Genomic DNA, 21,515 nt, shown 5'->3' with positions numbered 1-21,515 from the left:
TGAGGGTGGTTTCCAGCTCTTGATTCATCCTCTCGATTTGGCCATTGGACCCCGGGTGGTACCCTGAAGATAGACTGGCAGTGGCCCCTATGAGTTGGCAGAAGGCCTTCCAAAACCTTGAGGCGAACTGGGGACCTCTGTCGGAAACCATATCTTGAGGAATGCCGAAGACTCGGAACACATGGTTTATCACCAACTCAGCCGTTTCCTTGGCAGAAGGTAACTTAGTCAAGGGGACGAACCTGGCCGCCTTAGAAAACCTGTCGATGATGACTAGGATAGTAGTATTACCATGGGACGGAGAAAGGCCAGTAATAAAGTCCAACGAGATATGGGACCAGGGTCGGTGGGGAATAGATAAAGGGTGAAGGAGACCTTGAGGGCGGTGTTGAGAAGATTTGCCCTGGCAGCACACGGGACAGGCCTTGACGAAAGTGGCAACGTCTTCTTTTATGGTGGGCCACCAGAACTTACGCTGGATGAACTCCAAGGTGCAACCTACGCCCGGGTGACAGGTAAGGTGAGAGGAGTGCCCCCACAGAAGGACCTGGGTCCTTGCTGCCTTGGGAACAAACAACCGATTGGCAGGACCTCCTTTAGGACCCGGTTCGATGGCTTGAGCTTGTTTCACGGTATCCTCAACTTTCCACGAGATCGGAGCCACGATCTTAGCAGCAGGAAGGACAGGCATGTCAGTATCTTCTCAAATGGCAGGAGCGTAGACTCGTGACAAGGCCTCCGGTTTGAGATTCTTCGACCCGGGTCTATAGGTGAGGATAAACTGGAATCGATTGAAGAAAAGAGACCATCGAGCTTGTCTGGAGTTCAACCGCTTCGCCTGCTGGATATACTCCAGATTTTTGTGGTCCGTAAGCACTTGAAATGGTTGAGAAGCCCCCTCGAGCCAGTGTCTCCATTCCTTCAATGCCGTCTTAACCGCTAGGAGTTCACGATCCCCCACATCGCAGTTCCTCTCGGCCGGGGTAAGCCGGTGAGAGAAGAAGGCGCAAGGGTGAAGCTTCTTGTCTTCACCCCTCTGAGACAGGACAGCTCCAACACCAACCTCTGATGCGTCTACCTCCACCACAAAAGGTTCATCCGCAGTCGGTAGTGTCAGGATGGGAGCAGAGAGGATACGCTGCTTGAGTCCTTGGAAGGCCGTCTCAGCTTCTTTTTCCCACAGAAACCTTGCGTTGCCACCCTTGGTTAAAGCTGAGAGAGGGGCCACCAAGCTGAAGTTCTTGATGAACTTGCGGTAAAAGTTAGTGAAGCCCAAGAAACGCTGAACTTCCTCAACGGACTTGGGGATGGGCCAATCCGCTACCGCCCCTATCTGGACTCGACCGGGTTCCACTACAAATCCCAGGAATTGTACTCGGGAGGAATGGAATTCACATTTTTCCGACTTAACGTACAAATGGCTGTCTAGGAGGCGTTTGAGTACTTGTCTGACATGCTTAGTGTGTTCTTGAAGGAAGCTCGAAAAGATGAGGATGTCATCCAAGTAAACGAACACGAAGATGTTAAGCATATCCGTAAGCACATCGTTTATGAGCGCTTGGAACACAGCCGGGGCGTTGGTCAGGCCGAAGGGCATCACCAAGTATTCGTAGTGACCAGTAGGCGTGTTGAAAGCGGTCTTCCACTCGTCACCGGGTCTGATCCGCACAAGATGGTATGCGTTCCGCAGGTCAAGCTTAGTGAAGACAACTGCTTCCTGGAGCAGCTCAAAGGCTGTGGCCATAAGGGGTAGCGGGTAGCGATTACGAACGGTTATGGCATTGAGTCCCCGGTAGTCGATGCAAGGACGTAATCCACCGTCTTTTTTGGCCACAAAGAAAAACCCTGCTCCCGCCGGCGAGGTGGATGGTCGCATGAGGCCTGCTGCCAGAGCGTCCTTGATGTAGGTATCCATAGCAGCTCGTTCGGGAGAAGATAGGGAAAAGATCCGACCCCTGGGGGGCAGGTGCCCGGAAACAGGTCGATGGGGCAATCGTAAGGTCTATGGGGTGGTAGCATGGTGGCCCTGTGTTTGCTAAATACCGGTTTGAGGTCATGGTAACACTCGGGAACTCGGGACAGGTCGATGGATTCTAGAGACTCGGGAGGAGAACTCGGGGAACTCGGGAAGACACAAGTGGCTTGGCACGTAGGACCCCACTGCTTGATAGTGCCCACAGACCAGTCGATGTGAGGGTTATGGCTATGGATGGAACCGACAGACCCCGATCTGGACATCCGTGGGTAGCCAGCAGGTTATCCAGCCGGATGGACAGGTCCACCAGCTGATCGAATGTGAGAGTGATGTCCCTGCATGCCAACTTCTGACAGACATCCTGGTGCAGACTGCACCGGTAGTGATCGATCAGGGCCGTGTTGTTCCATCCCGCGCCGGCGGCCAGGGTCCGGAATTCCAACGCGAACTCCTGTGCGCTCCTCATCCCCTGCCTCAGGTGGACGAGACGTTCACCCGCCGCTCTACCCTCAGGTAGATGGTCAAAGACTGCCCGGAAGCGGCGGGTGAAATCCTCGAAGTGGTCCTACACCGCTTCTTCTTCCCCCCATACAGCGTTGGCCCACTCCAGGGTTTTCCCTGAGAGGCAGGAGACGAGGGCGGCGACGCTCTCTCGGCCCGAAGGAGCCAGGTGGACGGTTGCCAGGTAGAGCTCTAGCTGGAGCAAGAACCCCTGACAACCCGCTGCCGTTCCATCATACTCCTTCGGGAGGGCGAGCCGTATCCCACTGGGCCCGTGTGAAGGAGGGGTGAGTGATGGTGAGACTGGTGGTGCTGGTGGAGCGAGATGCTGCAGCATGGCAGCGTGCTGCTGGACTCGCTCCTCAACCCCTACTGCTGGGGCTCCTGCTCCTGCTGACTCCATTCCTTTGAGGTGCGTGTTTCTGTCAAGGCTGTGGGTAACTGGTGAAAGGAGTCAGGCGCAGGAGAGCTGAGATGCGTGGACAAGGTATTCAATTAAGAAAAACACCAGTATAAACACAATACTATGGTGCTGGAAAAATACCGGTACCACAAAATAAACGGGCATAATAACAACACCCGGTAACAATAAACCAGCCGTCAGATACATCCTTACAATAAAACAAACACGCACACAAACATGGGGGAAACCAGAGGGTTAAAAAATGAACATGTAATGGGGGAATTGAAACCAGGTGTGTAAAAAACGAAGACAAAACAAATGGAAAATGAAAAGTGGATCGGTGATGGCTAGAAGGCCAGTGACGTCGAATGGCGCTCGAACAACGAGAGGGACCGACTCCGGCGGAAGTCGTGACAATTCCTCTCCCCTGTAACTATTCCCCAGGTTGATGCTGTAATATTAATATATTTTCTTACCTGGTAAAATAAGGGTTAAAAAAAAACATCCCTCAAAAAATGTGTCACTGTCCAGATACTTTTGGACCTCACTGTACAGTACATGCACGCAACGCATGCATGCTATCCAAGCCCATGCTTACGTGGTTTTGCACATGTACCAGGTGATAGACATCTCAACGGCAGTACCATCATTTTGGATATTGGATATTTTATCTAAAATGTATCTAAAAGGACCAACCAAGTGGACAACAGGTAGAGTAAATTCAAATGACAGTTTATTAAATTCTGGCTACACAAGGCCATACAAGCCACCTTTCGGAAAATTGTGAATGACATAAAGTCAACCTAATCTCAGCAAGCTATATCTTGCTAATAGGTCAGAAGGCCGGGATGAGCGTGGGCTTCTTTAATGGAAGCTTAACCAGCATGGAAGCACATGCTTATCTCCATGTTCCCACCAGTAACATACTGGAGTTGCATGCAGTCAACAAAACAATATCAAGGGCAAATGTCCTGACGTCGAGATCCTGAAACATAAAGATATTGTGGACAAACATCCCGACATGGAGTTTCTGAAGCAAACAATATCTCTATTAGAACATCCCGACATGGAGTTTCTGAAGCAAACACTATCTCTATTAGAACATCCCGACATGGAGTTTCTGAAGCAAACAATATCTCTATTAGAACATCCCGACATGGAGTTTCTGAAGCAAACAATATCTCTATTAGAACATCCCGACATGGAGTTTCTGAAGCAAACACTATCTCTACTAGAACATCCCGACATGGAGTTTCTGAAGCAAACAATATCTCTATTAGAATATCCCAACTTTGAGACCCTACAAACAAAAAACAGCATAGTGGACAGAAGTTCCCAAAAGAAGTTCGGCACGATTTAGAACCCAGATTTACTTTATATATCAAATAAACAACTGTTTGAATTTAAATGAAATAAATTCTTAAATTATTTAAATTAAGGGATGAAGGGACGACCTACACACCCATATGTTGATATATTTATTTTCCAAGCCAGAGGCATTAAGTTGATTACTGAAGAGCCACTTGTTAAATAAGCATACCCAAGAGGCACTTGTTATTGATGTTGTGGCATGCATTGATATGTCCAGCTAATAGATTGTCTTTCGGCTATTGCAATGCAGTTGACTTCCCCTCGGCACAGACAGCAGTTAAACTTCTAGTTTTGAATTACATTTGGATATGAAATGCCCTTACGTTGATGACTTTTTGTAAACCCAATCAGTTTTCCAAGATGATTCAACGGCATCACATCGATTTTTTTTTGCCCAGTGGGTTTAGCCATAATACTAGGGCGTTTTCTAGCAGATTGGTTTTGCTTAGTTGCAACCATCGTCGGTCACCGCCTTTCAAAGTGTGTTGCATTAAAGAGATAAACATTTTCTGATTTGCTGGCTGTTTTTTGAAGGTGAAAAATAATCTTGGCTGTCATACACTTAATGGTATCTTTGGTTAATTTCTATGACATTCAGCGGCTGAGCTACAACTCTCTAAAGTTGAGGACTCAAACAAACTTGGACTTTGCTTGGGAAGTAATCTAACAGAATGTGTGACTCTGTTGCCATCAATTGAGCTACAGGATTCAATTCCAATTAAAGTGATACTTGATGGGTCAAATCAGGGACACAACTTTGGTTTTAGAAGTGGGGGGGACATAATTTTTTAAAATATCCAGTCGGATAAACACTCCAAACAGCCTACCCAACCGCCCGGAGGTGTCCGCATTGTCCTGAAGCACACCGTTGCCCTTTTGTATCACATTCCGATGACAAAACTGTGGGGGACAAAAATCAATTTCAGAATGGGGGGGGACATGGCCCCCCTTTAGATAAATAATATTTTTCTTAGCTGAATAACATTTGGTAAAATTGGTTCAAGATTTCTTTTTTTCCCCCTATCCATATTTTTATGAAATAGCCTATCCAAAAGAGGTAATGAGTCATGTTACACTATGTAGAATTGCAGGAAATTAGATATGTATTTAACATATCTCAATAAACAATAATTAAAATGGGGCCAAATGCAAGCTCCAGTCAACATGTTTTTCCTCCAGTATGGACCAACTCACATTTCGAAATTGTTCACTGACATAGCCTACCAAGCCAGTATTGGCCCTAAAGACAATAATTAGACACGTAATTTGAGTAGGGTGTAGGGGCAGATTTAGGTGTTTGCCATTTTGTCTTCAGGAGATTTTATCTGTTTAATGTCTTTGATATTTTACAATAGCTGAAATATCAGTTAAACAATTTTCATTGCTTACAATGCGCAAAAAAAGGTAGTTAGTGTGCTTGTGTCAGCAACAATTATTCCCCATTCATTTATTATACCCAGGATTCTCTTCCAGACCTATTTTAAAGAGATAGTTCATGCTAATTATACATGTACATATGTGTTTCCCATAGAGATAGATAGAGGACTCATCTTTGCATCTGTGCCATTATGGCATCTCTGACAGGCAGTGCCATTGAGGCGATCTCCATTTTAAAGTAGTGAATTTTCTTATTTTGTGTTTGAATAAAACGTAAAGCTAATATTGGTGATTTACAGACAGTCCTGAACCAAATCGTATCATTCATTTGTTATGGTCACTAGAGGGCGGTAATATAGCTTAAAGCCATTTACAAATTATAATCAACCCAATTTGAATACAATTCTCTGATTGTTTGCTGATCACTCCCAACCAATAGCAATCCCCATCCTGTTGATTCATTTGAAATAGTGGAAGCCCTCAATGGCAAAAGCACAACACTGTAGTTAGATTAGATACAGCACCGTAATTGACAGAACACACAAAGCATGTGGGAGGATAGGGATATATCTATTTATTCATTTGTTTGCTTATTTAAATCTCCAGAAATATAAACTTCACCCTTATTCACATAAAAGCAATTTCTGTTGAATAATTAAGTAAATATCAATAAAATCATTGTAATAGCAATAATAATTACAATAATCATCATACTAATTACAATAACCATTACCACCATGAGACTATTAACATTCATATGAAATCTCCATAACATTTCGTTAAATATGTTTTTCATTGATCTACAGTATACACACAAAACAATGTCTGCATACAAATGTCTGTGACATTCCCTAATGTCCGTTAAAAGTTTGACAATAGGAAGGGGTGTTCAGGGGTTATGGCTTGTCAAGGGGCATAGCTAACTTTAAGGGAAGGCCCCATCATAAGGGTAGCATCAAAGGGAAGGCTAAGAGAAAAGGCATTATATCACGTCACTCAATGCAATAAATAAATAGGTTGTTTCAATATGATAGATTAAGGGTTCAGTTGATTTGTATGACAATCTACTCATGTGTCTAGGAGTAATATGCATGAAATGTTATAGCAAAGCAGCTGAGAATGATTTACATTTGAAACTTGAAAAAATGCCTATATTGGCTAAATCAATATATGGCAATTCATTCCTTGTGGCTACAGCAAACATTTCTCTGCTATTCACTTGTATTTTGGCCAGTCGGTTATTGACGTGAGAAGATGTTGATCTGAGGCCTTTGTAGATGAAAAGAGAAATGATGTGGCATTGTTTAAAAAAAATCTGATATTTGAACAGATATAATTTAAATATAGTGCACCTGTATCTATGAAAAGCATGAGCTTAAGTATATCTAAATCTTTAACTATCTCAAACACTACAAAATCAACTTACCATAAGGTCTACTCATAAAACCAACAAAGATCTGTATGTAAATATATATACCTTAATAGAACTATGAGAAAATAAAATATTAAAAAGAAAAGTGATCAAATGAATGAAATAGTTTCAAGCAGGATTTTGTAATATCCACTGCCCCAATTTATATACAGAAATTACCAACACATAAAATAATGTCAAAGTTCCATACAGTTTGACTAGAAGGGAAAGATAAAACATTTACAGAAATCTCTGTGGGATTCATTTCGTTAGAGTTGGTATGTGAGTCTGTGTGAAAGGGTGTTCTTTTGTGTGTGTGAAGATTGAAATGGTTATTTTTGCGTATGCGTGTGCAGAACAGGGTGGTGTGTATATGCATGGGTGGAAAACAAAATATTGACGTTTTGTTTTTCCTCGAGTGGGGAGAACCAAGAGAGAACAATACACAACTCAAATGAGAAGAAATGGGATCTGCTCTTGTGTGTAGCCATGCTTGTGTACCCCCTCTCGTCCCTGCCGTTGTGAGGTGTATTTTTATAGATTTTTTGTCGTAGGGAACAATTCTTCACACACACACTGCATATTCACACATACTGTACAAACCAACCATATATACTGAGTGTACAAAACATTAAGGACACCTGGTCTTTCCATGACATAGACTGACCAGCTGAATCCAGGTAAAAGCTTTGATCCCATATTGATGTCACTTGTTAAATCCACCTCAATCAGCATAGATGAAAGGGAGGACACAGGTTAAATAAGGATTTTTAAGCCTTGAGACAATTGAGACATGGATTGTGTATGCGGGCCATTTAGAGGGTGACCAAATATTTGAACAGCTTTGAACGGGGAATGGTAGTAGATGCCAGGTGCACTGGTTTGTGTCAAAAACTGCAACACTGTTGATTTTTCATGCACAACAGTTTCCTGTGTGTATCAAGAATGGTCCACCACCCAAAGGACATCCAGCCAATTTGACACAAATGTGGGAAGCATTGGAGTCAACACGGGGCAGCATCCCTGTGCCCCGATGAATTGAGGCTGCTCTGAAGGCAAAATGCAGGGGGGCAACTCAATATGAGGAAGGTGTTCCTATTTTTTTGGTATACTCAGTGTACATGGAACCTTTTTCTTGTATATTCAACTCATATATATATATATGTACCAGTCAAAGTTTGGACACACCTACTCATTCTTTATTTTTTCTACCTTGTAGAATAATAGGGAAGACATCAAAACTATGAAATAACACAATCATGTTCTCACTCAATCATCATCATGTTGGAATCATGTTGTAGACAAAAAGGTTTTAAGCAAATCAAAATATATTTTATAATTGAGATTATTCAAAGTAGCAACCCTTTGCCTTGTGAAAAGGTAGGGGTGGTATACAGAAGATAGCCCTATTTGGTATAAGACAAAGGCCATATTATGGCAAGAACAGCTCAAATAAGCAAAAAGAAACGAAAGTCCATCATTGCTTTAAGACATGTTCTGCCAAGTGTAGTCACAAAAACCATCAAGCGCTATGATGAAACTGGCTCTCATGAGGACCGCCACAGGAAAGGAAGACCCAGAGATACTTCTGCAGCAGAGGATAAGCTCCTTAGACTTACCAGAAATTGCAGCCCAAAAAAATGCTTCAGAGTTCAAGTAACAGACACATCAACATTAACTGTTCAGTGGAGACTGCATGAATCTGGTCTCCATTGTCGAATTGCTGCAAAGAAACCACTACTAAAGGACACCAATAAGATGAAGAGACTTCCTTGGGCCAAGAAACACGAGCAATGGACATTAGACCGGTGGAAATCTGTCCTTTGGTCTGATTAGTTCAAATTTGAGATCTTAGGTTCCAACTGCTGTGTCTTTGTGAGACGCAGAGTAGTTGAATGGATGATCTCCGCATGTGTGGTTCCCACTGAGAAGCATGGAGGAGGAGGGGTGATGGTGTGGGGGTGCTTTGCTGGTGACACTGTCAGTGATTTATTTACAATTCAAGGCACACTTAACCACCATGGCTACGACAGCATTCTGCAGCGATACGCCATCCCACATGGTTTGCGCTTAGTGGGAATATCACTTGTTTTTCAACAGGACAATGACCCAACACACCTCCAGGCTGTGTAAGGGCTATTTGACCATGAAGGAGAGTGATGGAGTGCTGCATCAGATGACCTGGCCTCCACAATCCCCCGACCTCAACCCAATTAAGATGGTTTGGGATGAGTTGGACCGCAGAGTGAAGAAAAAGCAGCCAACAAGTGCTCAGCATATGTGGGAACTCCTTCAAGACTGTTGGAAATATAAAATATATTTTGATTTGTTTAACACAGTTTTGGTTACTACATGATCCCATATGTGTTATTTCATAGTTTTGATGTCTTCACTATTATTCTACAATGTATAAAATTGTAAAAATAAAGAAAAACACTTGAATGAGTAGGTGTGTCCAAACTTTTGACTGGTACTGTGTGTGTGTGTGTATGTATATATATATATGCAAGGAACAGTTACACCCATTCAAAGGTTGAGACATGAAGTAATTCCATCTGATGATTGTTTTGCCACACCCCTCTGTGATGATAAGGGGAGGTGAGTACGACCTGAAGGTTGGAGTCCAGGCATCTGCACGAGTCCAAGGTGAAAGAGTGGCGTCAATTCAACTGGGGCAGGGCACTCATGACAATTGTAGCATCCCTGATCCCCAGCCAAACACGAGCTCCGTAGCTGAGCACCACTTGAGGAAGCGTCCTTCCTCCGCTATCTAGTGCAGATTGATACTATGGTCAAAAGAGGGCAGTGTGTCCCAGACTTTGATGGAGGCAGAGCAGGTCAAATCCACCTCTTTTCCATCTCAAAGAGAACCCATACATTCAAAAGCGAAGTGGTCCAGAGGAATCGTCCACAATGTAAAGAAACCTTACTGGGATATCAATTTAGAGAAACAAACACCCGACATGTCCAGGTGAGTAATTCATATAATTAAAATACATATGCAGGAAATGTAAAACTATGTCCATATGTCCCAGCTCCTTAGGTTGAAATTGTATCCAGGTGACATAGAAATCGAAACCTTTTGTCCTTCTGTTGTGAAACGTAGGGCTGTGCATATTTAGTTTGTTTACTCTCGGGTAGAGATAGAGAATAGCAATACAAAAACAAAAGGAGGAAACAATTAGGCCGGAGAGATAGATATGTTCACGGCATTACAGAGATATATAGTCTGAGAACAAGCATTAGGCTTTCATTTCATTCACCGTCTGTAATACTAAGAACATAAAAAAAACATAAATTAGAGCCATAGTGGTTGACAGCATAACTCGACGCGTTACTTTTACTGGGTATCAGATGCTCCCATTGTTTTTAATGAAACATGAGCGTAAGCAGCGTGTTTCTCTGACAGGCCCCCGGGTGCTGGTTCTGTTTTCAAGAATTCTACCCGCTGGCCCCGGGTTACGCGTTCAGCATAGCAGTTAAAAAACCTACTGCTTTCGCGAAGGCCTGGGTGTAGTAGGTTTGTCACAGGGGAATTAATAAAGTGAAGTGAATATTTGAGGTAGGGGGAGGAATCTTGGTGTACCCCAAAGTCTCTTTCTCTCTCTTTCTCAGTATTGTGCTTTGTCATACCTATTAAAACAGAAACAACAGGTTCATATTGCCATGTTTCATCACTCGTGAATGGGCCACTGCAACACACAAACAATGTAAACATCACCACTCATATTGAGCTGATTGTCACCAGGGTCAAAACTTACAGTGGTATTGCAGAGAGAGGGAGAGAAAGAGCAAACACATGAAGGAGTGTGTGTGTGTGTGTGTGTGTGTGTGTGTGTGTGTGTGTGTGTGTGTGTGTGTGTGTGTGTGTGTGAGCATGTGAAGACCCCCAGCTTGTTGTGGGAAATCAACAGATCTGGGGCAGCCAGGTACTGCAGACCTCTTCCATGTTTTGCCAGCCAATAGGATTATGCCGGGACCAATATCAGCTCTGCCAGTCAGGTTCCAGGGTGTCCTCCGTAAAACGGTTGGATTGGCTGCAGGGAGGGAGGGAGCGAAAGAAGAAAATGGTGAAAGGGCAATGGATGAAATAACAATACGAATCTTTGAGTTATTCTAGACTGCAATTTATTCTAGACTGCAATACAGTTAAACATTTAGCAACCACTGCAATAGAACTATGTGGTAAAACAAAATACTCTCTCCATCTGTCTCTCTCTCCACACACACACACACACACAAACACACACACACAGCATGAAACCCCTAGTAGGGAAATAAAAAAAGAGGCAAATAAAAAGGTACAAAAAGCCTTCCCAATCCACACGTTATTAACTATGATTTACTAATTGTCAAACTCAAAACTGATAGAAGCCCATTTGACCATTGGATTAAAAACGACATAACCACCATTATTGGATCAGCCGTCAAATATCAGAGCATGGCTCCTTTAGTCTTTAAAACTAATATGTCATTTTATTATTATTCCTTTATTCAACAAGGTTTGTTAACTGAAAACCAATTCTCATTATTTCAAAGCCCATCTAGTGACTGATGCTGGAAATTAGCGCAAACTAAAGCAAGACGGTGCAATGCATCTGCCATCTGGTAAATCAATGTGTCAATGTCATTAAATCTGTCCCTATCAAGTAAATCTACTATTATTTTGAAAAAAGACCAAAAGGAGAAACATAGCCAAGAGGATGTTCTGGGAGTGAAAACTCGTCTCTCCACTTGACTCGTTTCAGTAATCACATTTTGTTATTAGACTGCTCTCCCCCCGGTTAAACTCAGATCTGATGCTGCTGTTGCCGAGGTCCAAGATGCCGTGCTCCTGGCTGGCGTAACCATGGTAGTAGTCGAGGGGTAGGCTTGGTTGCCATGGAGTTCCCCATTGTGGCTGACGTGTAGGCGGGGAGGTGGGAGGGGAGGAAGGGCTCCTTTCCAAGGGGAGTTGGCACAGGAGACACCCGAAAAGGAGACCCCGGGCCTGGCAGTGGTGGTGGCTGTCCCCCCCCCCCCTCCGGGGAGACCATGGGGGTCTGCTGAACCCAGAGAGGAAGAGTCCTCTTCCTATCGATAGCAAGATAGAGGGAGGGAGGGAGGAGAAAAGGCGGAATGGTGGGTGGGAAGGAGTCAGAAGAGAACGCATGGGGAGTGAACGTCACACAGGAGGGGACAGAGGAGGGGGATGGGGGGAGTTTTGCAGAGAGGGAGAGAAGAAAAATGGGTTATAAAGTAGAGGAATGATAAATTCCAACAGAGATGAAAGAAAAGAAAGAAAGAAAAGAAAGAAAGACCCCACAAGAAAGCACAGGACAGAGACGGGGGGGGGGGCAGACGGGGGAGGGGGAGGGCACGGGTTCGGTTTAGGCTTCATTAGGAACCCAAAAGAGGAAGACGGACTGATATACCTGGACTTATCCAATAAGAAAAGCAATTTTTCATTTTGCGTTGCAAAACATTTTCGTTGTTGTTGTATGCCTAGCTGGCAGTAGAAACCTTTCCCTTCACGTAATGGGATTGATAAAAGTCAGTGTTTGTCATAAAAATTTGAGAAAATGTAGTTGTCAATGGGCTTCATATCAGTGACACCCTAACAGTGTTGGCTGCCTTAATTCACTGCAGACTGTGGCCTTATACACACAATGAACAAGTAAAGCTAGATATGGCCAAGTTACAAAAAATGTCACGTGGAGTCTGGTTGAGTGGGTAATGCTCTCGCCTTTGGATCCATATAAGTTCCCCCATGGCAGGGATCCCGGTTCGATCATGAGCCCTACACATTTGTACTCCATATATACTGTCTCCCTGCTTCTGCTACTTTCTCAAATAATAAAAGAAAAGTCTCATGTTTAACCTCTGTTCGGATCATCAAAAACCACCCCAATATAACTGATGAACATAAACACAGAGGCAACACAGTTTGAATAAAACAACAACCAAAATCACAGGTACCACGGTATGTGAAATCATGCAACATGAAAACAGAAATGTGTATAACCCACAACCCTCTAGCAAGAAGAAAAACCTCTTTGCAACTATTCAGACAGCGAAGAATCTAGTGAAGTACCCTCTCAAAGAAAAGGGTTGTATGAGTACAAAAAGTGCTACATAGAACCTTTGCTGTTTGAAGCTTTAATACAGCAGATATTGTGACTTTTATCAATGTCATTGTTTGCATCATTTCTAAATCCCCTTATTTAAATGATTTCTTTATTTATATTTTTTATCGAACTCTACTTTTTTCCCCAACCCTGTTTACTATCAGTGCAATCCCCAGCTTCTTTCTGATTCACACATATAGCCTCTTGCTTTTGAAAAATTAAAACAACGTACGAATATTTCAAATTATTAAATAGAAGTTAATACAGTTGTACTATGGTAAGCTACTTAAGGCATTTTGTTTTCAGAAATATAGGGAGTAAACTGTTTGTGCCTACATCTGTAATGAGGGAATTTTGCAAAACAAATTGGTCAGTGATTGGATCACCTTCAACCAATCAAATGTTGTCCAGTTGATAAAACTCCATTCTCTAGGATTCAGTAGAATATACTGCAATGCATAGCAACACTCCAAATATTTACTACACCATTAAACCTTATACCAAGATGGCGTAGCAGTCAGATGTCTTTGTCCTGTCTTGTCTTGTCCCGTCCCGTGTAGATATTGTTTTCTTCATATAAATTTAGTATATATATTTTTAATCTCAATTTCAACATACTCTCCTGCAACCCGCCTCACCCAATGTGGTATGGATCTGCTATTTTTTATACTTTAGAACCGGAACCCCCATGAGGAGCTAGCCAGCTAACTAGCTACTAGCTAGTAGTCAGTTAGCCACTGCTAGCGGTCATCACCGTTAACTAGGACATCAGCCAGCATCAGCCCGGTCAATTCCTGTCAGTCTGCACAGCGTGATATCAACCCAGAGCATATCGGACTGCTTTTTCCCTACCACATCTCCGGATTCCTACCGCAAGCTCTGAACCTTTACACTGGACCATCGCAGCTAGTTACCTGCTATCCGAGTGGCTACTCCTGGCTAACGTCTCTGTCCCGAAGCAAGCACCAGTTAGCCTGGAGCTAGCCTGGAGCTAGTCCTATCTCCCGGCTAGCGAAAGAGATCCATCAGACAATTCCTGGGCTTCAATACCTATTTTGCCAATTGGCCTGGACCCTTTGCTGCCGACACGGAGCTCCGCCAATCCATCACGACTGGTCTGCCGACGTAGCCGTTCGAGGGGGTTTCAACAGGCTCTCCCGTTGCGACGTCCCCCTGAGGCCCATCTGCTAGCCCCGGCCTGCTAGCTGTCTGAATCGCCGTGTCTCCAGCTTGCCTAGCTACTCACTGGACCCTATGATCACTCGGCTACACATGCCTTTTCTATTCCTGTTTTGGTTAGTGATTAATGTCTTATTTCACTGTAGAGCCTCCAACCCTGCTCAATATAACTTAGCTAGCCATTTTGTTCCACCCCCCACTCATGGTGTGACTTCACCTGGCTTAAATGGTGCCTCTAGAGACAAAACCTCTCTCATCGTCACTCAATGCCTAGGTTTACCTCCACTGTACTCGCATCCTACCATGCCATTATCTGTACATTATGCCTTGAATCTATTATTTTGCGCACATAAATCTGCTCATTTTACTCTGTTCCGAACGCACTAGACGACCAGTTCTTATAGCCTTTAGCCATACTTTTATCCTGTTCCTCCATACCTATAACATTTTACTTAAAGATAGAACTGCCAAAGGGGGCGGAGTTGCAAACTACTGCAGAGATAGCCTGCAGAGTTCTGTCATACTATCCAGGTCTGTGCCCAAACAATTCGAGCTTCTACTTTTAAAAATCCATCTTTCCAGAAACAAGTCTCTCACCGTTGCCACTTGCTATAGACCCCCCCTCAGCCCCTGGCTGTGCCCTGGACACCATATGTGAATTGATCCCCCCCCCCATCTATCTTCAGAGTTCGTACTGTTAGGTGACCTAAACTGGGACATGCTTAACAACCCGGTCTTCCAACAATCGAAGCTAAATGCCCTCAATCTCACAAATTATCAAGGAACCTACCAGGTAAATCCGTAACCAATGGCACCCTCATAGATATCATCCTGACCAACTTTCCCTCTAAATACACCTCTGCTGTCTCCAACCAGGGTCTCAGCGATCACTGCCTCATTGCCTGCGTGCGTAATGGGTCCACGGTCAAATGACCACCCCTGATCACTGTCAAACGCTCCCTAAAACACTTCAGTGAGCAGGCCTTTCTAATCGACCTGGCCCGGGTATCCTGGAAGGATATTGACCTCAACCCGTCAGTAGAGGATGCCTGGTTGCTCTTCAAAAGTGCTTTCCTCACCATCTTAAATAAGCATGCACCATTCAAAAAATGTAGAACTAAGAACAGATATAAGCCCTTGGTTCATCCAAGACTTGACTGCCCTTGACCAGCACAAAAACATCCTGTGGTGTTCTGCATTAGCATCGAATAGCCCCCGCGATATGCAACTTTTCAGGAACCAATATACTCAGTCAGTTAGGAAAGCAAAGGCTAGCTTTTTCAAACAGAAATTTGTTTCCTGTAGCACTAATTCCAAAAAGTTTTGGGACACTGTAAAGTCCAAGGAGAATAAGAGCACCTCTTCCCAGCTACCCACTGCACTGACGATAGGAAACACTGTCACCACCGATAAATCTACGATAATCGATCATTTCAATATGCATTTCTCTACGGCTGGCCATGCTTTCCACCTGGCTACCCCTACCCTGGCCAACATCTCAGCACCAACTTGCCCAAGCCTCCACCCGCTTCTCCTTCACCTGAATCCAGACAGCTGATGTTCTGAAAGAGCTGAAAAATCTGGATCCCTACAAATCAGCTGGGCTAGACAATCTAGATCCTCTCTTTCTGAAATTATCCGCAGAAATTGTTGCAACCCCTATTACTAGCATATTCAACCTCTCTTATGTATCGTCTGAGATCTCCAAAGGTTGGAAAGCTGCCGCGGTCATCCCCCTCTTCTAAGGGGGAGACACTCTAGACCCAAACTGTTATAGACCTATATGCATCCTGCCCTGCCTTTCTAAAATCTCCAAAAGCCAAGTTAACAAACAGATCACCGACCATTTCGAATCCCACCGTACCTTCTCCACTATGCAATCTGGTTTCCGAGATAGTCATGGGTGCACCTCAGCCACGCTCAAGGTCCTAAACGATATCATAACCAACATCGATAAAAGACAGTACTGTGCAGCCGTCTTCATCGATCTGGCCAAGGCTTTCGACTCTGTCAACCACCTCATTCTTATTGGCAGACTCATTGGCCTTGGCTTCTCAAATGACTGCCTCACCTGGTTCACCAACTACTTCTTAGATAGAGTGCATTCTCTTCAACCAATTGCTGTCCGCACCCTCCCGCCTGACTAGCATCACTACTCTGGACGGTTCTGACCTAGATTATGTGGACAACTACAAATACCTAGCTGTCTGGTTAGACTGTAAACTCTCCTTCCAGACTCACATCAAGCATCTCCAATCTAAAATTAAATCTAAAACCGGCTTCCTATTTCGCAACAAAGCCTCCTTCACTCATGCTGCCAAAACATACCCTCGTAAAACTGACTATCCTACCCATCCTTGACTTTGGCTTTGTCATTTACAAAATAGCCTCCAACACTCTACTCAGAACTGGATGTAGTCCATCACAGTGCCATCCATTTAGTCACCAAAGCCCCATATGCTACCCACCACTGAGACCTGTATGCTCTCGTTTCCTGGCCCTTACTACATATTCGTCGCCAAACCCACTGGCTCCAGGTCAAGTCTTCCCTAGGTAAAGCCCAGACTTATCTCAGCTCACTGGTCATCATAGCAACACCCACCCGTAGCACGCGCTCCAGCAGGTATATTTCACTGGTCATCCCCAAACCCAACACTTCCTTTGGCCGCCTTTCCTTCCAGTTCTCTGCTGCTAATGACTGGAACGAATTGCAAAAATCACTGAAGCTGGAGTATTATATCTCCCTCTAACTTTAAGCATCAGCTGTCAGAGCAGCTTACCGATCACTGTACCTGTACACAGCAAATCTGTAAATAGCACACCCAACATCCCCATATCATCACTTACCCTCTTGCTCTTTTGCACACCAGTATTTCTACTTGCACATCATCATCTGCGCATCTTTCACTCCAGTGTTAATGCTAGATTCTAATTATTTCACCTCTATGGCCTATTATTTGCCTACCTCCCTATTCTTCTACATTTGCACACACTGTACATAGATTTTTCTATTGTGTTATTGACTGTACGTTTGTTTATGTGTAACTCTGTGTTGTTGTTTTTGTCGCACTGCTTTGCTTTATCTTGGCCAGGTCGCAGTTGTAAATGAGAACTTGTTCTCAACCTTCCTACCTGGTTAAATAAAATAAAGGTGAAATATATATATATTTTTTTTATCCGGTCTACTCCATCATACAGTAGATGCCATTCACACCAACTTTGAGTTAGACATGCCTCAATATGAAACTTTTGTCTTTTGTCAGTGGTGGTAAAAATGTAAGAATGTAGTGACATTGTGCCTAGACAGACATTCAACAGCTTACATACAACGGAACAGACATGGTGCACATATATATTTATATATAGTATGTTGTCAATTAAACTAATTCATCAATGTAAAGTGAACACCATTGTAGATGTTTCGGCATGGGTTTTTTCAAGGGAAACTGATGTTGAGAAACTGAATTGGGTCCATGAGTTATCAAGGCCCTTTATGGGATTAAGGACACGACCGTTCACAAGTTTGGGGTCACTTAGAAAGGCAGAGTTGCAAAGAAAAAGACATCTCAGACTGGCCAATAAAAAGAAAAGATTAAGATGGGCAAAAGAACACAGACACATACATAGGAACCCTGCCTAGAAGGCCAGCATCACGGAGCTGCCTCTTCACTGTCGACGTTGAAACTGGTGTTTTGCGGGTACTATTTCATGAAGCTGCCAGTTGAGGACTTGAGGCATCTGTTTCTCAAACTAGACACTCAAATGTACTTGTCCTCTTGCTCAGTTGCGCACCGGTGCCTCCCACTCCTCTTTCTATTCTGGTTAGAGCCAGTTTGCGCTCGTCTGTGAAGGGAGTAGTACACAGCGTTGTACGAGATCTTCAGTTTCTTTCCAATTTCTTGCATTGGAATAGCCTTCATTTCTCAGAACAAGAATAGACTGACGAGTTTCAGAAGAAAGTACTTTGTTTCTGGCCATTTTGAGCCTGTAATCGAACCCACAAATGCTGATGCTCCAGATACTCAACTAGTCTAAAGAAGGCCAGTTTTATTGCTTCTTTAATCAGCACAACAGTTTTCAGCTGTGCTAACATAATTGCAAAATAGTTTTCTAACGATCAATTAGCCTTTTAAAATGATAATCGTGGATTAGCCAACACAACGTGCCATTGGAACACAGCAGTGATGGTTGCTGATAATGGTCCTCTGTACACCTATGTAGATATTCCATTTAAAAAATCAGCCGTTTCCAGCTACAATAGTAATTTACAACACTAACAATGTCTACACTGTATTTTTGGTCAATTTGATGTTATTTTAATAGACAAAAGTTGCTTTTCTTTCAAAAACAAGGACATTAATAAGTGACCCCAAACTTTTCAACGGTAGTGTATGTTACAGTCTTTTTTGCCACAGTTACGGCATATCTGGGTAACCCAGTAATTTCTGGGTAAGCATGTTGCAGAGTAGCAGGTTTCCAAATGCATTCCACTAGCTACATGCTGCCACTACTAATGTAAAAATGGCACGTATGACAGACCAGCGAATCCATAATAAACCATGTCGACGTACACGCCATAGACTCAGAGACAAGAAGACACTCTCAGCCATACAGACAAACGGACAGACCTGCTCTCTGAACATTCTGGGCTTGATTTCAGGAATGGCACTCACTCTCAACTCATCCTCCACAGCCATGAGCCTGGAAAAGAAGGAGACAATGTTTATTTTAGAGAAAGCTACAGAGCCATGATTTTGTTTATTTCTACTATTTTGTCTCCCAACATTAGCCTTTCCGTTTTTTTAAACAGATATGATGTTCAGGGAATTGAAATTCTCTCTAAAGTAAATGCATTAAAAGTAAATGCTATCTAGGCAAGTGAGCAAGCAGACATGAACCTTCTTTCTTATCTTGTTTTGGTTGCGCTCACCTGTTGATAATGCCTTTGATTTGACTGTCCTTCTCCAGCTGCTGCTGCCTCAGCATGCGCTCGCTGTCGTCCAGCCGGCTCTGGTACTGTGATAGGATCTTGCTGGTCTGCTGCTCCTGTGAAAGCATTCTGCGCTCATACTCCTCCAGCTTCCGATGGGACATTATCAGACGCTCCTTCAGGGAATGGATCTCCTCCTCATATTCCTTTACCTGGCAGAGAGACGACAGGAGAGGAAGATCAATGCTCTGGAATTCTGAATGCATTATCATATACAGTTGAAGTCGGAAGTTTACATAAACTTAGGTTGGAGTCATTAAAACTCGTTTTTCAACCACTCCAAAAATGTCTTGTTAACAAACTATAGTTTTGGCAAGTCGGTTAGGACAACTACTTTGTGCAAGTAATTTTTCCAACAATTGTTAACAGACAGAATATTTCCCTTAGAATTAACTGTATCACAATTCCAGTGGGTCAGAAGTTTACATACAGTTGACTGTGCCTTTAAACAGCTTGGATAATTCCAAAAAATTATGTCATGGCTTTAGAAGCTTCTGATAGGATAATTGACATAATTTGAGTCAATTGGAGGTGTACCTGTGGATGTATTTCAAGGCCTACCTTCAAACTCAGTGCCTCTTTGCTTGACATCATGGGAAAATCAAAAGAAATCAGTCAAGATCTCAGAAAATAAATTGTAGACCTCCACAAGTCTGGTTCATCCTTGGGAGCAATTTCCAAATGCCTGAAGGTACCATGTTCATCTGTACAAACAATAGTGGGCAAGTTTAAACACCCTGGGACCACGCAGCCGTCATACCGCTCAGGAAGGAGACCCATTCTGTCTCCTAGAGATGAACGTACTTTGGTGCGAAAGTGAAAATCAATCCCAGAACAACAGCAAAGGACCTTGTGAAGATGCTGGAGGAAACAGGTACAAAAGTATCTATATCCACAGTAAAACGAGTCCTATATCGACATAACCTGAAAGGCCACTCAGCAAGGAAGAAGCCACTGCTCCAAAACAGCCATAAAAAAGACAGACTATGGTTTGCAACTGCACATGGGGACAAAGATTGGAGAAATGTCCTCTGGTCTGATGAAACAAAAATAGAACTGTTTGGCCATAATGACCATCGTTATGTTTTGAGGAAAAGGGGGGAGGCTTGCACGCCGAAGAACACCATCCCAACCATGAAGCACGGGGGTTGAGCATCATGTTGTGGGGGTGCTTTGCTGCAGGAGGGACTGGTGCACTTCACAAAATAGATGGCAACATGAGGAGGTGAATTATGTGGATATATTGAAGCAACATCTCAAGACATCAATCAGGAAGTCAAAGCTTGTGTAACGGTCCTGACCAGTTTTATGTTGTTTTTGTATGTGTAATTGGTCAGGGCGTTAGTTTTGGGTGGGCAGTCTATGTTATCTGTTTCTATGTTGGTTTTGGGTTACCTGGTATGGCTCTTGATTAGAGGCAGGTGGTTTGCGTTTTCCTCTAATTAAGAGTCATATTTAGGTAGGGCGTTCTCACTGTTTGTTTGTGGGTGATTGTCTCCTGTGTCGTCAAATGTATTTTCCATACGGGACTGTTTGGCTGTTCGTTTCGTTTTCGATGTCGTCTGTTTCCTGTCCGTGAGTTTACGTTTAGTTATGTAAGTTTATGTTCAGGTTTCGTCAACGTCGTTTTCTTGTTTTGTAGTTTTGAAAGTGTTTTGTTTTGTTTCGTGTTGCCGTCGTATTTATAATAAAGATGGCTTATTTCCCAAATGCTGCGTTTTGGTCTGAAGATCCTTCTCTCCTCACCTCGTCCGAGGATGAGGAGAGCGACAGCCTTAACAGCTTGGTCGCAAATGGGTCTTAAAAAGGGACAATGACCCCAAGCATACTTCTAAAGTTGTGGCAAATGGCTAAAGGACAACAAAGTCAAAGTATTGGAGTGGCCATCACAAAGCCCTGACCTTAATCCTATAGAAAATGTGTGGGCAGAACTGAAAAAGCGTGTGCGAGCAAGGAGGCCTACAATCCTGACTCAGTTACACCAGCTCTGTCAGGAGGAATGGGCCAAAATTCACCCAACGTATTGTGAGAAGCTTGTGTAAGGCTAACCGAAACATTTGACCCAAGTTAAACAATTTAAAGGCAATGCTACCAAATAATAATTGAGTGTATGTAAACTTCTGACACACTGGGAATGTGATGAAAGAAATAAAAGCTGAAAGAAATAATTCTCTCTACTATTATTCTGACATTTCACATTC

The 21,515-nt window shown here is 43.4% G+C and overlaps 1 protein-coding gene across 8 annotated transcripts in view; it reads right to left on the bottom strand.

The window, feature by feature from the left end:
* Nucleotides 1–6,178: 6,178 nt before the first annotated feature.
* Nucleotides 6,179–21,515, bottom strand: part of LOC129819983 (ras/Rap GTPase-activating protein SynGAP-like) — a 92,282-nt gene continuing 76,945 nt past the window's right edge. For 5 of the 8 annotated variants that reach the window (XM_055876747.1, XM_055876745.1, XM_055876752.1 and 2 more), the window contains 4 exons: nucleotides 19,255–19,466; nucleotides 18,953–19,025; nucleotides 11,794–12,111; nucleotides 6,179–11,075 (listed from right to left, as the gene is read on the bottom strand). In XM_055876747.1, coding sequence (XP_055732722.1) covers nucleotides 11,803–12,111; nucleotides 18,953–19,025; nucleotides 19,255–19,466 — 594 coding nt within the window. In that variant the 3' untranslated portion in view covers nucleotides 6,179–11,075; nucleotides 11,794–11,802. The remainder of the gene's footprint in view (nucleotides 11,076–11,793; nucleotides 12,112–18,952; nucleotides 19,026–19,254; nucleotides 19,467–21,515) is intronic. The other 3 variants (XM_055876746.1, XM_055876748.1, XM_055876749.1) reach the window with 3 other exon arrangements.

The sequence above is a fragment of the Salvelinus fontinalis genome, chromosome 22 (assembly GCF_029448725.1).
Source record: "Salvelinus fontinalis isolate EN_2023a chromosome 22, ASM2944872v1, whole genome shotgun sequence".
NCBI lineage: Eukaryota > Metazoa > Chordata > Actinopteri > Salmoniformes > Salmonidae > Salvelinus > Salvelinus fontinalis.
This window is presented reverse-complemented; position numbering and strand designations above follow the sequence as displayed.